The sequence below is a fragment of the Chaetura pelagica genome, unplaced genomic scaffold (genome assembly GCF_000747805.2).
Source record: "Chaetura pelagica isolate M959 unplaced genomic scaffold, ChaPel_1.0 scaffold657, whole genome shotgun sequence".
In the NCBI taxonomy this organism is placed as follows: Eukaryota; Metazoa; Chordata; class Aves; order Apodiformes; family Apodidae; genus Chaetura; species Chaetura pelagica.
In genome coordinates, this window is record NW_009953931.1 from 710,979 (window position 1) to 726,164 (window position 15,186).

Below are 15,186 nucleotides of genomic sequence, written 5' to 3' on the forward strand. Positions count from 1 at the left end.
GGTGCCCCGTGGGGAGAGCGAGGGGGAGGCGAGGGGAGGCCTCGGCCCTGCCGGCTGCCCCTGCCCCGTGCTTGTGCCGTGCTGGTCCTGGCTGCGGCTCGGGAGGAGTTACAGGCGTTGCTTCTCCGAACAAAAAAAAAAGTGCCTTTTGTTTCAGTGTTACATTTGACTGTTACAGCTTTTAAGTTGTGCGTTAGTTGTGTTTTGTGTGTTGTTTTTTTTTTTCCTGTCATATTTTCCCTCTGTTTTCTGTGTTTAGCAGCTTCTTAGTGTGTTAGCAAAGTAACGTTCTCATTTTCTACTTAGCACACTCAGTTTGCTGTCAGAATGGTTACTGGTGCCTCTGTGGTGCTGGAATTACAGCATAGCTTAGCTGAGCAAAAGGAAGCTGCAGAAGGCCTGCTTCAAGACTAGCTGTTCCATCATCTACAAAACAACTTTCCTGTTTCTCTATAACATTTACAGCTGGCAGTATTGGCTTGCTGTGGTAATGCTGTTGTTCTGTTTCTATGTGTTGGAAACTTCTTGAGCCCATTTGTAGATCACGTAGGTCACTGTCATTCATTCACTGGGTTAATACTAAGTACACGCTTCTGTTTGGAAAGCTGAGCTCAAAGATGTGCAGTATCGTAATAGGAGTTCTTAAGCAATGGCAGCAGGTTTCTGGTTTGTGGTTGGTGTGGGGTTTTTTCTTTTAAAACGAGGTTTTTTTTCTACTATAGGGAGAAATGAGAGTTGTAGACATGTCACAATTCTGTAATACGAACAAGTAGAAATACATTTGATGTTCACCAGAATTTCCTATTTATAAATTAGAAAAAAATAAAGAGGAATGGAGAGGAAACAAGTGACTTATTAAAAAAGGGCAAGATTTGTAAAATGAGCTACTGATGTTTTTGAGTTTATCAACCCTTTGCTGGGTTGTTTGGGCTATAAAATCTGACTCGACTGATAACATTTTAGAGTATCTTCCTAGTTTCCTGTTCTATTCCCGGTTGTTACTGCTTGAAGGTACTACTGTATATGCCTTTTGAAGGTCAGAGAAATAATAAGCATCTATGAACTGAAAGAGGGACTCTGCTAGCCAAATTGAAGGGCATTTTATTATCTTCCCTTGGATGCTGGAATTGAGCTTCCTTTTCTGATGATGCTGATGAGATTTGTGATTGGTTTCTATCTGAAATCTCTGGCCCAGCCACATCCTGTGACTTTACCCTATCTAATACTGCCAAAAGGAGAAGGCCGCCTCTTCAGTTCTGGTGCTTCTCTTAACACCATTTCTGAAAGGCAAAAGGTGTACAAGGTGTTGGCCTTCTGACAGGTGAGCAACTTGAATGAGTTCAATAGAAGGTCAGATGAACATCAGAGCTGAAGCAAAAGAGGATAGAATTAGTGTTGCTGAAAGGCAAGGGGCTGAAGGGGACTTCCCTCTTTTAGTGCCAGTAGGTCATTACAGTAGTTCAAGCCATATTGTGTAACTTCACCTCAGGTTTTCTCTGAATAATGAAGGGTAAGCACTTACAGTTGTATAATAGGCAGTCTTCCCTTTGAGTCAGTTCTATAGGCAGTGATTTGTACTCCCTGCTGTTGGTCAGTGATGAGCAGATTACTTCAGCCTGGCCCAGGTGCTGTTGCAGTAGTCAGAGGTGTCGGATGTGACCAGTGAACAAGAAGTGATATCCCTGCCACTCAGGAGCTGTGCTAAGGCATCATCTTAAACATCTGCTTTTAAAATTGCATCATTTGAGAATATTTGTTCCCATTATAGTGGAAGTGAGGTAAGATGAAGGTCTGAATTAACTGTAAATTAGAGAAAATAATACAAAAGTATGTTTTCCCTTATCACTAACAAGTTACAAGTGGTTTACTTACTTTGATTAATAACATCAATTGATCCCTGTCAGACTATTTATATTCATTACAGTTGCTGGAAAAGAAGTTTATTCTTATTCCATAAGACTATTCTGACATATATTCTGTAAGGCACAGTTACTTTTAAAAGAAGTCAGCGTGTCTTGCACACCTTGAAGTGTGAAGTATCCACCCGAGTTTGATGGAAGGAGCACAAGCTCCGAGTGCTTTGCATTTTTTCTGAAAATTCCCTTCCCTCTTCTCTCCAGCTTCCAGTATTTTCCTGTTGATATTTAAGAGTTGTATGCAATCTGAACAACTTTAGCAAGATTTTCGTTAAAGCTGGAGTTTAAAACTGGTTTGTTGGTGAATTAAGTTTGGAAGAAATAATTACAGTGTAGATAACCCTTTGCATACATATGCTACTTTGTGGCTTTTTATAGACCATAATACCTAATAAAGCACTGTAGACCATTTAACTGGTAATGAGGGCTTAATCTTCTGCTAATTAATCTAGGATTTACCCCCGTTTTTTTTTAATCTTTAGAAGCCTTCTTTTGCTGAGTGGTTACTCCAGATTTTTTTTTCTTTTATGAAAGAAATGAACTAAGTTGCAGCCCCATTTCCTAGATAAACACTGACCGCTAAAGCTTTGAAAGTGTGTGGTGTGCTGTTGTTTGATGAGCAGAAGGGCTTCTGGAGAAGTATTTGAGGTACCCAGTGAAAAGGGGCACAGTGCAGCTGGGAAAGACCTCAGCCTGCTTCCAAGCTCTCTTTGTTTTGTGGGAATCTGAGTACTCTGAAGGTGACGTAGGTGAGCTTGGTACAGATGTTTCCCCTTAAATTCTGTCATAGCAGGTTTGATTTAGTGGATTTTCTTTTTCCTCTCCTGAGTATACTTACAGCTTCAAAGGGTTCCTTGCTTCCTCTATTAGTATTAAGAATAGCCTGGACTTAATTTCTGATTTCTGAGGGATGAGGTGGTGGTGCGAGTTTAATTGGTGTAATTTTTAGTAAAAACTCTTGCAGTTCATTCTAATACAAGAAAAAAAGGGGGAGGAGGGTACAGAAGACAGGTGCATGGTTTTAAGTTTTCAAATTCTCTGGGGGCTGTAAGTTGCAGTTCTGGTTTCCAGCTGTGAGCCCAGGACTGCACTTCTTATCTAGAAGATCAAAAGCAGGTCTTGGTCTCTTTTACATTCTTTTGAAGGTGGTTTTCTCTTGTGATTATTTGAATGGGGAAAAGGAGTTGAAGTTCTGAATGCAATATAAACATTTAAATTACATTATTTGGTAAACCTTGACTTTCAAATCGTTTGACTGATGTAAATATTTTTTACTAGTATTTAGTACTAACATTTATGCCTGCTTTGGTGAGATTGCTGTTCTTCAAGAGCTAGACCTGTGTTGCTGACATCTGGGCGCCCCTTCCATTGCTTTAGTTGTAACCCCAGCAGTGGATACCTCTACGTGGTTTTCTGTAGTTCATCACTCTGGCACAGCCAAAGTCAAAACTCTCATCTGTGTTGCATGGCAACTTCTGTTCTTTGTGTCTTGATAGTTAGATTACTGTAAGCTTTCTTTTAAATAACACCTTTTTGTTTACCCTTATCCTTCAATGTATAACTGGCTTGTGCATCACATGTGGCCATTCCTTTGACACTTATTTTCTGTCTTTTTTTTTTTTACTGTAGTTTATATACATATCATTATATTTATATATGGTTAGCTACTGCTAAGCAAAACAATTTCTTTACATGTGGGATTTTTTTTTTTGTCTGCAGAATTTTAAAGAGTTCTGGAGTCTTGGGTAGAATTTAAAATTCTTTTAATAGAAAGAAATGACACCACATGCTTAAAATAGTAAAGAAAATAGTAACACAACTTCTGAACATTTTAAAAACCAGGCAAACAAAACCCCATGTTCTTGCTATTCACTGATGTTAAATACAGCCATGTGTATATTTGGGAGGAACATACACCTCCCTAGCTTATTTTCTGTTTCTTTGTGGTTCTATTGAAGTACAAAGAATAGTCTGTTTGCAAACAGCCAATGCTTAGGCACGCCAGACTTCACAAGGCCATTTAACAAGCTTTGCTTCTTGACTACCCTCATGGCAGATGAGGACACAGTTATCATGGAATGTGAGAAGACAGCTTGGCTTTATTGGTAGCTTTTGGTTAACAAATTGGGGCAGGAGCAGGCAGTGTGAAAAGTCTCATTTTCTTTGTGGTACAATGGAAAAACGACTGCACTGAGGCCAGCTGAAGGCAGTGAAGGAACTGTATTTAAATGTATTGGTTGAAGTGATCTTCAGTGCTAATATTGAACTACTTTTTGTACTGCTTGTGTTAATATGTATTAATGAAACGGGTTAGTAAATGGAAAAAAAAAGTGTGGTATGATAAATCAGACCAAATTTAAACCAAAATCCAAAGCTGAATTTCTTTAACTACAAAAGGGATGCCACTATGTGTGATTCTTATAGATCAAGCCTTCGACATGAGATCACTTGAAAAAGAACTGTAACTACGTTATATTTAATTATGGCTTTTTCCAAGTGGTATGTGATTTAAAGGTGTGACTATCTAATAAATGGGCAAATGAAAATCTTTTACAAAAATTAAATTACATTCTTTTAAAGCCAGTACCTTTTGTGTGCTAGCTTCATAAATGTTGAAAGAAATTAGTTACTGTATGATCACCTAGCTTAAAATTATCAGACTGTTATTGCCAGTATTTTAGTTCATAGTGAAAAAAAACCACCTGTAATTTATAAAGTTAAGTCTCTCAGTGAAAGTATATTTGAAATCTGACTTGATAATGGCTACTCTTTTTCTACCAACATTATTGCAGAAGTGTGGCACCATAGAATACAGATTCATAGATTTGTGTAGACATTAAGAAAAATTATCATTAGCTCTAAAATTTTCATTAAGGTTTTTTTGTTTTGTTTTTTCCTGTTTTCTTTTAACTTTGCATACTTGGTAAGTTGTTGAAAGTAAAAATTATACATGATTCAACTGCTGTCACTGTGAACATCTGGAGACTTTTTCTTTTATCTCAGGGGCTTTTTCTTTCCACTCAATTGTTAATGGAAGTCTTGCTGGGTTACTGTTGCAAATTATTTTAGCTCTTGATACAGTTTAACATATTGTGTCTTAAATTCCAGTGTTTTAGTTGAAGTCAGAAATGTCTAGTTTTTAAAAAATTCATTGAAGAATATGCTAAGGCTTTTTAAAAATTATTGTATGTGACTTTAAAAAAATGCTTCTTGAATATTTAAGCAAACATTTATTGCCTGCAGAACATAGGCCTTGTACATCTGTTTAATGTCTAGATCAATAGTGATTAATATTTAGTAATGTAAGGAAACAGGAGCAATGTTAACCCCGTTTCACAGGCTGAAACTCAGTGCTACAAGGTGTTTTGTATATAGGGAATATAAATTATTAAAACAAGAATTTGACCAGTGTAATGTTGGGTGTACGCCCATATGGCAAGTGTGCAGGAAGAGTCGAAAACGGGCTTCACGTGTTACGTGTTCTCAGCATTTGAGAGTTTAAAGGTTTTATGTTCTGCATCCAGACTGTCATGGTGCAGGTGTAGGGTACAACTCAGTAAAACTGAATTGTTAACTGTTGCCTGGATAGATTGTGTGAGGGTCAATAGTTATACTTGCTGTATTATCTTTCTGGCATTCTCTTCTAAACATCTTACACCCTGAGTAGACCAAGTATTGGCGAAGATAAATTTTCTGTTTTAATTATCTGTGACCACTGCAATATATTCTAATGAAAAATAAGCTTGTAGCTAAAGACTTATAAAGGATTAGGCTCTCTAGTGGACACTGCAAGACAAATGACATCTATTTCAAAGACACTCAGGTTTTAACAGGGGCATCAGAAATTGTAGGGGGTTGGGATATAATGTTCAGCTCAAAAAAGAACAGTGTAACTTGTTAATATTAAAGGCAGTGCTTAATTTACTTTTGCGACGTGCCTTGATGTCTGATGTACTTTGTTTTCCTGTGTATATAGGGACTCACTCTACTGGATGACGTTCTTTCCTAATCCATCCTCCATCAGGAAGTGGAATGAGTCAGCTTTGTCTGATGCTCTTCTACCTCTGAGACAGGGTTTCCACATTATCTGTGGAAGACTAACTCCAATTGAACTTTTTCCTCTACTGAAAAAAATCCATTTAGGAAGAATTTTTCTGTGCTGCAGATCCTCCGTAGTTACAAATGAGCTTCACAGTTTATTTGTGTGTGGGATTTTTGCACCCTTTTCCTTACATGCTTGTGTTAGAAGCAAAACTCCTAATGTGATTTATCTAATAGCTTTTTTTTTTTTTAATGTAGATACTATGATCAGCTGTGTTCAATTGAACCAAAGTTTCCATTCTCTGAAAATCAGGTAAGAAGGCTTATCAAACCATTACACTGAATCATGGTACCTCTGCTGTATGACTTCTAAGCCTGTATCTAATCCACTGAACAGTACTTCTCTTGAACAAGGCATTTAATCTCTGAGCCTCATTTTCCTAATCTATTTATTTTTTAGTCTGTGTTCATGTATAGTCTATAATGAAATTTCTCTTCTAGAGGCCATAACTGCCTTTGTTTTACAGATTCAGAAACGTTTTGACTTTGGTTAGTGGTCACTGCCATCAGTCAGAAAGAGTTTTACTGTGTTGATTCTTCCTCAACTTGCCTTTTTCCAAGAAGTCTATTTCGTGTTACGTTACAAAGGCTTTTTAAACACAATCTCTGTGAGAAAATCTTTAGTAATGGTTAAAATATTATCTTTGTTTTTTGAAGTATGGCAGATGTTTCATTCACTGCAGCTAACAGAATATGCCCACTAAAGAGCTTACCACTTTATTCCTCTACATCTACAAATTACATAATTTTTATATAGAAATAGTGTTAATTATTTTTTTCCCTACCATGTTTCTTTAAAGTCTTGTCTCTAAGGAGAAATTCCGCAACTCCTGCTGTATTTTGGTGGAAAAAAATGTAGGTTGTCTTAGGACGTTTACAAATAGGACAGAATTTCCATTTCTTTCCTGATCAAATAATATTTAAATGGTAATGTTATGATTAAAAGCAAATGTCCTTCAGGCTTACAGGTTGCAAGTAAGGGAATAGTTTTAATGCAGTTCAAACTTAGTTTAAGAGACCTCCTGAAAGAGACTACGTTTAGGAAGGAAATGTTACTTATTGCAGATGTGTACAAAGCTGGATGCTTGGTGCTTTCTTACAAATCAAGCACACCAAATGAAATTTTTCATGACTTGTTTATGCACAAAACTATAAAGTCAGTAACCTTCCAAGTCCATCCTCCTTATAGTGATTGGTCAGTGATTTACACATGGTTCTAATATGGTTACATCACTATTTCTACTATCACACATGCTCAGAGGAAGGGTCTTATCCTGGGCAAGGGTCTTTTTGACCTTGGAGCTTGATTTTTAGTGTTATGACCTTGTAATGAGTTAAGTTCACCTGAAGGACAAAATATCCAACTGCCCAAGTCTATTTTAGCCATCAATCTTCTTGTTTTTGGTTTTTCTGTATCACCTCCTGCATTCCTTAGGTCCAGTTATCTGTACAGACCTCATGTTTTCTCTGCCAAGTTGGTGATTTACATGAGACACACTGTAAACCTCTTGATTAATTGCCTTCTTCAAGGCCTAGTTATTGCAGGATGTCCTTGCTCAGTGCTGACTGTGATACCATTTGTGTGCCTCTCTGACTGCTTTTTTAGCTTGTATTTATAGAGAGAGTAGATGTTACACAAAGTAACCACATCATTCTAGACTTCTGAGTGATTTTCCAACAATTTGAGTTTTGCATGTAGCTGCATTGTCTTTGCAACACTTTGGTTGTTAGTGTGCAAAGGTTTTGATATGGTAATCTGAAGACCTTGAGACATGGAAAACTGGAAAACTTTAAGAGCAAGTTCTGCAGATCTGTAAACTGTTTCATCAAAGGGAAGTACTTGTCAGTGGAGTGGGCAATGAACAGCTGGGGACCAGAGCTTCCTGAACTAGCATTGCTGCTAGAGAAAAGTACATCATGAAACAGTACTGCGCTCTTTCTGAAGTTGTCCTCTTCTACCCCTTTAATACAAGGAATTTGCTGTCTTTTCTGGTCTGATACCAAATGCCTACAACTAGTTTGATCAGCTGAATAAGGAATCAAATTGTGGAAAGCAGTGAAATATTTGCATTATCAAATGCATTGTTTTTACCTGCTTTCTTTTTCCTGACTGTATTTCCTGATAATGCTGCTATTGAATTCTCTCATAAAAATGACTGAATTTTGGTGTTATAAAATAGTTCCAACTATGCTAGTAATTTGGAACAGAGGAAACTGCCTGCTTTGGGTGGTTTTCTTTAATCATGACTATAGCAGACTTCTTGGAAGAGACATATCTTGGTTTGGAAATAAATTTATCTGTTACTTGGAATATGAGCAAAGCAGAAAGATTATTTTGAGAATTCCTGTCTTGTGTGCTTGAAATGTTTTGAACAAACTAATAAGTAGGCAAAAGGTAAAATAAATAAACAATAAATCTTGATTATTTCCTGAAACTTTGAGTGTTTGTAATGTTACAATTGGGTTAAATGTTTTATGCCATTAGAGTATGAAAGTATAAAATGTGACTTCGTGATATTTTCTGAAGATTTCATATGAAATTTTAGAGATAAATATCTTTCTCTTCCACAACCTTCAGGTCTGTGTAACATTTACATGGAAAGATGCTTTTGATAAAGGATCACTTTTTGGAGGATCTGCCAAACTGGGTATGTGTATGTACTGAAAGTGCAAGTATTAATATTAAAATTTGAGAATATTTTTATATAGCTAAATTGTTAAAAGTCTTTCTAGTGTTCTCAACATAACTTTCAAATGACTTCAGCTATGTTGCTAAGAAATTAATCACCAGCATTGCTAATGAATAAATGGGCACCATTCAAAGAATTCTATAAAACTGAGATCAATATTGGTTTTCCAGAAGCACAAATAGATGTCCAGTCTGATGATAGTTGTGCTCTCTGCTCCTCAGACTTTTTATGGGAGTTATTCCAATTGACATGAACAACATTGTTCAAGTTAATAACATTAAATTTCAGTAGTAGGCTTTTGGTAAACCAGCTTTTACTGTTTTAAATTAATAAGAAAGTGTGTGATGGTGTCTGACTTCAGCAACCTAGTCTGGTGCCACATTTTTCTTCAAGAGAAAAGCAGGATCTGCTTATGCCATGAAATGATTCTCCTCTCACTTCTTTTAAAAACATTTTCATACAGATGTGAATACTTGAAAAGTAAAAAAATGTATTTGTTTCCTGCAAAAAAGGATTTAGAATCTATGACTTGTTTTAGTCTTATAGGGACAATTCTGCACTGCAAAGTGAGGATCATTAGAACACTTGCTGGCAGAGAAACTTAAGACTAAATCCTTTTGAGTTAAGTGAGGAGCTGTTCAGTCGTGTCATCATTCTGTAGAGTTTCTATTTAGACATTAAGTGTTCATCATGGCTAGTATTGCAAGATGACTATTGCAATGACCAAAAAAATTACTTTCTAACTACTCTTAAGTCCTTCTGGATAATTGGGAGACCTTCCTGAAGATGCTGTGGTTTTTTTTCAGAATGTGGTTGGTTCTGTCTTCTTTGGGCCTAGCATTTCATGATTATTAATTCTGTTGCATAGTAAAATTCAGAATATTTAATTATGACTTAAACATGGTCTGTAAATTGTCAGATATTTTTAATTGTGAGGAAAAGAATCTGTAATCATAACATTGATGTTTACTCTGAGAATTTGAATAAATGTGGTGTTCCAGTAGCTTGAGGAAGCTTGCTTGTCTGCAGGTTAATTGTATAGTAGTCCAAGTAATCTGTGAGTCAAATGGCCAGAAATTTACGCATCAATCCATGTGAAATATCAAATAAATTCTTAACTGAAATGTGAGTAATGCTCAGTTAACAAGCAATGGAATGAATTTTTTTTTGAAACTTTAAAAGCAGATCTTAGTGGAAAGAACTTAACAAAAGGAATGGTTTATTATATATTTTTTTACAATGTTGCATTGCACATTGCCAGATGCTGCTCTCCAGATTAACTATGGCATGTGTGTAACTCTTTATTTCAGATCAGAATTAGCAGAGAGGTTTCTCAGTGTAAAGCAAAGTTTTCAGTTACTGAGGGAGCAAAATTTCTGTTGACTTCTAAGGAGGCGATGATCCAGATAAAAATTCCATGTAAAACTCCATTGGCTTTCATGGGGCCAAGATGCAGGGGTGTGACTTGAGAGTTCTGGCTCTTGCTGTGGTGACAAACTACTTTCTTCCCATCTTCTCCTGAAACCCAAGTCTCTGTCATAGGCATAGCTGACAGATACTGTGGCTGCTTGAAAAGTGACCCAGTTCACAGTATGACATGTAATCTGAAATATGTTGGCCTAAGTTAATAGGTAGAGCTATGAACAGATGAATCTGAGGAAGAGCTATATTGCTAAACAGCTGTTCTCAGTGTAGTAAATCACACTTGAGATGCAGTCAAGAGTATGAAATGATTCTGCATGTAAACTAATTTTGTACTTCAGAAACTTTAAACTGAAAGTAAACTGCAGAATAGAGATGATGTATCTAAATTACTATTAACTTGATGAAATATGGTAACTGTGTAGCTCACTTTTCACTCAGGAAAACAAAATGGGAAAAATGGCTTGGCAGATTTGTGGCTGCTTGTCTGAAAATTTAGTGCGGGTCAGGAAGAGCTAACGCAGAAACTGCAGAGATATGTTAGATAAATGTGTAGCTGTATAAGGAGGCTGGATGTTAGTGAAATGAAACAAATGTGCCTCTTTAATACCTTACCTTTAAGGGTAAATTAGAATATTTACCTGGGTTTCTGAAATTGAAAATTCACTACTTGAGTTTTCTGTTTTCTCCAAGAGGAATGTCTAGACACTTTTTAACAGTAATAGGAAAACTAATGTTACAGTCTTCAGATTTTTTCAGTGCTTGCATTTGACCAGTAACATTTTAAAAACAAGTAATATATTCAAAATAGCTGCTGTTGGGGTATTACTCTTTCTAGAAGTGTAGGCTCCATCCTTTGGGGCTAGGAAGTACTGCAGGACAGGCTACACTGCTGTCTAATAAGCACAAGCTTTAATTAAGTAAAGGCTTAGGTGTTCTAGTACATGAGTAACCAAGATATTTGTCAGTATTTTGAGTCTAAAACCATAGCTTTGAGGACAGAAAAATTCCAAATTCCCTGCATTTCAATAGGTAGTAAGAATGTTAAAAGCTTGGCCTTGATCAGAGGAGGATAGTTAATCTTACATTTATGACACAATAGAAGTATGTAATTGGGCAGCTATGGCAAAGTAACTAATGCATGGAAGCTCAAACTTCAGATTATCCTTAAGTAATTTTTGTGTTTCTGTATCTTCAGGAGCCAAAAAGTTGGGCTCCAGTTAGAAAGACTTTCAAATTATTTTGTGTATCCTGTAGATTTTCATACTATGGCTTTTATGTTGTATGCCACTCTGTAGTTTCTCATGTAAAATAATTTTGTGCAAATACTAAGTCAGACTATGTGAGGCCTTCAAAATGAAGTTGACTTTGACTTTAAAAGTTCAGCATGATTGGTTTTTGTTTGTTTGTCATTTTCTTTAATGTGTTGATGTCTTTAAATGCCTATATTAGTGTTGGCCTCATCTGGAAGATGCTAGAGTACTGAAGTTTATTTTCTTAACGGAATGGGTAACTGTTTTGGTTACAGCTTTGGCGAGTTTGGGTTATGAGAAAACCTGTGTTTTGTTCAACTGTGGAGCACTGGCAAGCCAGATTGCAGCAGAACAGAATCTAGATAATGATGAAGGACTGAAAGCTGCAGCTAAGCACTATCAGGTACAGAGACTCTCTGCTTATGCTTAGGAATTCATAGTTACTAATCTTAGAACATCAAATAAGTATTGCTCAGTTTTAAAGCTATAAATACATATATTTGTATATATATGTATGTATTTTCTGTCTCTTAATTGAAAAGGTAGATTGGTTAAGTACCTGGTCTTGGCTCATACTTATTTACCAGCTGTGAAGGATTTAATTTGATACTGCTACCTGTACCCCTTCCCTCAAGTGCATTGGTAATTAGTAACCTTCAGCTTAACATTTAAGAATTTTAGCTAGTATGAATTTCAGCTTTAAAAAGTAGTAATCTTTTTCTTATTTATGGAATGCATTACAGTTTCCCTGTTCTTATCCTGCTAAGTGCAGCCAATATACCTTAACTTAGAGTGCGTCCTGATAAACGTCTCGGTGTAAGTGTCTTCAAGAACAAGAAATCAGAAGGAGTTGTTTTTAGTGGCTAAACAATACATGGGAGACTATAAAAAAAAAAAGCTCAATTTTTTTTTTTTTAAACTGTTGTAAATGGGGAAAGAAAAACCTGGTTGGAAAGAAGAATGATAACATACTACTTTGTTTTGTTTAGTTTGCGAGTGGTGCTTTCCAACACATTAAAGACACTGTTCTGTCAGCCTTGAGTCGAGAACCTACAGTGGACATCTCTCCAGACACAGTTGGAACGCTGAGTCTTATTATGTTGGCTCAAGCCCAAGAAGTTTTTTTTTTGAAAGCTACAAGAGGTATATCTTAATTTTTGGCTTGTATATTTATGTGCTCATTACAACTTCCACAAAAACTTAAAAGTGTTTCAAGTTCCTAAGGACTTGAGAGGGGCCTTTCAGAAGCTTTTATTTTTAGCTTTACTGATTCCTCCTTCCCTTCTTGTAGGTCATTAAACACAAACTACAGATGCCACTTAAGAATTTGTCTAAGGTTCACCTGGTGATGCAGTTGTCCCATTTGCCTTTTCTTTCTTTTCATGTCCTAAACCACTAGTGTTCATCTTTACAAAGGATTTTGTTGTTTTATATCTTTTCCTTTTTCCCGTTGGAAGCAAAAAACATTCTATAAAAGAACTGAGATTACTAGAAATGGTGCGTAGGGGTTTTGCCACGGCTCCCCTCCTTCTTTTTTCTGTGGAATAATTTAATGAGAGTTTAGAAAGAAATTACTTTGCTAAGACACCAAGGACATTTCCTGAGAGTTTAAGGAAAACAAACTCTGTTTGATTGCTAATTTTAACACACACTAACTTTGAGAATGCCTAGTTTATCTTGGAGAGTGAAATTCTGCAGGTAGAACAAAAAATTATATCCCTAACTGCTGAAGAATGATTGTGAAATACTGATTCAGAGGCTGCATATTTGAATAAAAAGAATTTTCCCATGGGACAGTACTGTCTTTGGTACTAAAGCTGTTACTGTTTGCTCTTGTGCTCTTGTCTCTGTATTTACAAGAAGTTGTCCCTCTAGAAATTACAGATATCTAAAAGTAGAACTAAGGGCATAGAGGTTGCATGCGATTGCCTATCACAACTGTGCTCGCTCCACACGTTGTTTGGAATACAGTGGAGGAAGACAGAGATTATCTTAACGGGGTTGTTTCTTCTGAAAGATCCCTGAAAAGTCTTGTAGCCTTACTGCCTTCAGAAGAATCTCAGTGAGAAACTATTGTCCTTCAGCCAACCGATAAATTACGTTTATGTTCTGTATCATGCTGGTAGCAGTGTTTTAGTCTCTGGCTATTTGGACATTGCTTTGAAATAAAATTGTATAACAAATGTGTGAAACTTTTCTTCAGAGTAGGAGTAGACACCTCATTTTGCATGGGAAATAGATCTTTCTGTCACTTTCTTGATTTCTTCTTATCCAAAAAGTGAAAAAGACAAAGCAGGGCTGATCCAAAACCCACATGTGCCCAGTGAACTGAAGATTTTTGTAACTACTCCCAAGACAACAAGTCTGCCACTGTTAGGATGGTAAAGTTAATAATCATCTATCTATGGAGGCTGTAGGTTTTGACACATATAGTGGTTCTTTTCCCTGCAGGAAAGATTTATTGTGAGGAATCATTTTTGACAGCATCATTAACTTCAGAAACGTATTTTCAAAGTTTGATCTCAAAACTCAAATGTAGCTTCTTGCTTCATTGACTGCCTTATTTGCAATTTTTTTTTTTCTACTTATGTGAGAATCCATTTAGCAGCTTACCTGCTGATAATATTAATTCTGACAGAACTGAGTTTATTCACAAATTTAAAGAAAGATAAAGCATTTGGCAAAAATCAGATTGGTTAGTCAGATGTAACTCCACTGCATAACTGCAGATCAGCTCTTTAATTTCTGAGCCTTTCTTAATTTTTTTAGACTGTCTTTTAGTCTGCATATGCTCATTATTCCATCCCAAGGCTTGCATTGTAGTGGCAATATTTTAACGATACGTGAGTAAAAACTAAAGCTTCGGGTGGTGAAAGATCTATTCCAAGCTTCCTGCATGGGCAAATGAGTGTCCGCTAATGTTTCCTTTGTTAATGGAAATGTAGCTAATATGCCAGTTTTTTTTCTTATAGCTGAAACTTTATTAAGGAAGATGCAACTACTGCACACTAGGTGGGGGTAGAAGGACAGTCTGTTTAGATATTATTTTTTAGGTTTTATTAACTATTTAGTGCATTGAGCAGAAACATTTAGGAAAGAAGCTGATAGGTCTCATAAGCTCCTTTCTCTCTATTTGCTATTTAAATCCTCTTCCATAGCAAAAAGATCTTTCTGGCATAGCTTAAATACATTTACCTCATACAAGGTAAATATATCACATCATAGCTCATGCCTGAAGTGTTGTAGATAGATGTGTGAATATGCTGGAATGAACAGCCCACTTGGGAATTTTTTTTATTTAATTTTGGCAATCAAGCATACTCTGCAGACTTGTTAATCTCCCTATATGGCCCACTCATGCTTTTCAGTCTGGCTGTACATAAAAATCACCTGAATCAAAGGCTACCTGTCTGTAAGGGCAGCTATTTGGAGTGGACAGCCAATGATGGCATAGATTGCCTCTCTTGGAAGGTTGAACTGCTAGCACAGGCCAGAGGTGATTATAAAAGGAGATAAAGATAGGTACAGTATGTTCCTATTTTAACACTTTTGACTTCGGGAACAGGGTGAGGACATGAGGTTGCTACCAGGCACATGCATCTGTGATATGAAGTAGTGGATGCCACTTGGAAGAACTGGTTATTTATGTCTAGGAATGGTGTTTCTATCCTCACTGTAAGCTAACAGTGATGTGGACTGCTGTGAAAAGGACCAGTCTCTTCTCTTCTGTTGTACTTCTGCAAATTCCTGAGAGTCCTGATATGGGGTTGTCCTGATAATGCGTTAGAGAACGGATCCTGCTGA

The 15,186-nt window shown here is 36.5% G+C and overlaps 1 protein-coding gene across 1 annotated transcript in view; it reads left to right on the forward strand.

Moving 5' to 3' along the window:
• Positions 1-15,186, forward strand: part of PDCD6IP (programmed cell death 6 interacting protein) — a 34,648-nt gene that overhangs the window by 1,313 nt on the left and 18,149 nt on the right. Inside the window, exons 2-6 of the mRNA XM_010001707.1 lie at positions 1,769-1,778; positions 6,216-6,270; positions 8,596-8,665; positions 11,658-11,785; positions 12,372-12,525. Coding sequence (XP_010000009.1) covers positions 1,769-1,778; positions 6,216-6,270; positions 8,596-8,665; positions 11,658-11,785; positions 12,372-12,525 — 417 coding nt within the window. The remainder of the gene's footprint in view (positions 1-1,768; positions 1,779-6,215; positions 6,271-8,595; positions 8,666-11,657; positions 11,786-12,371; positions 12,526-15,186) is intronic.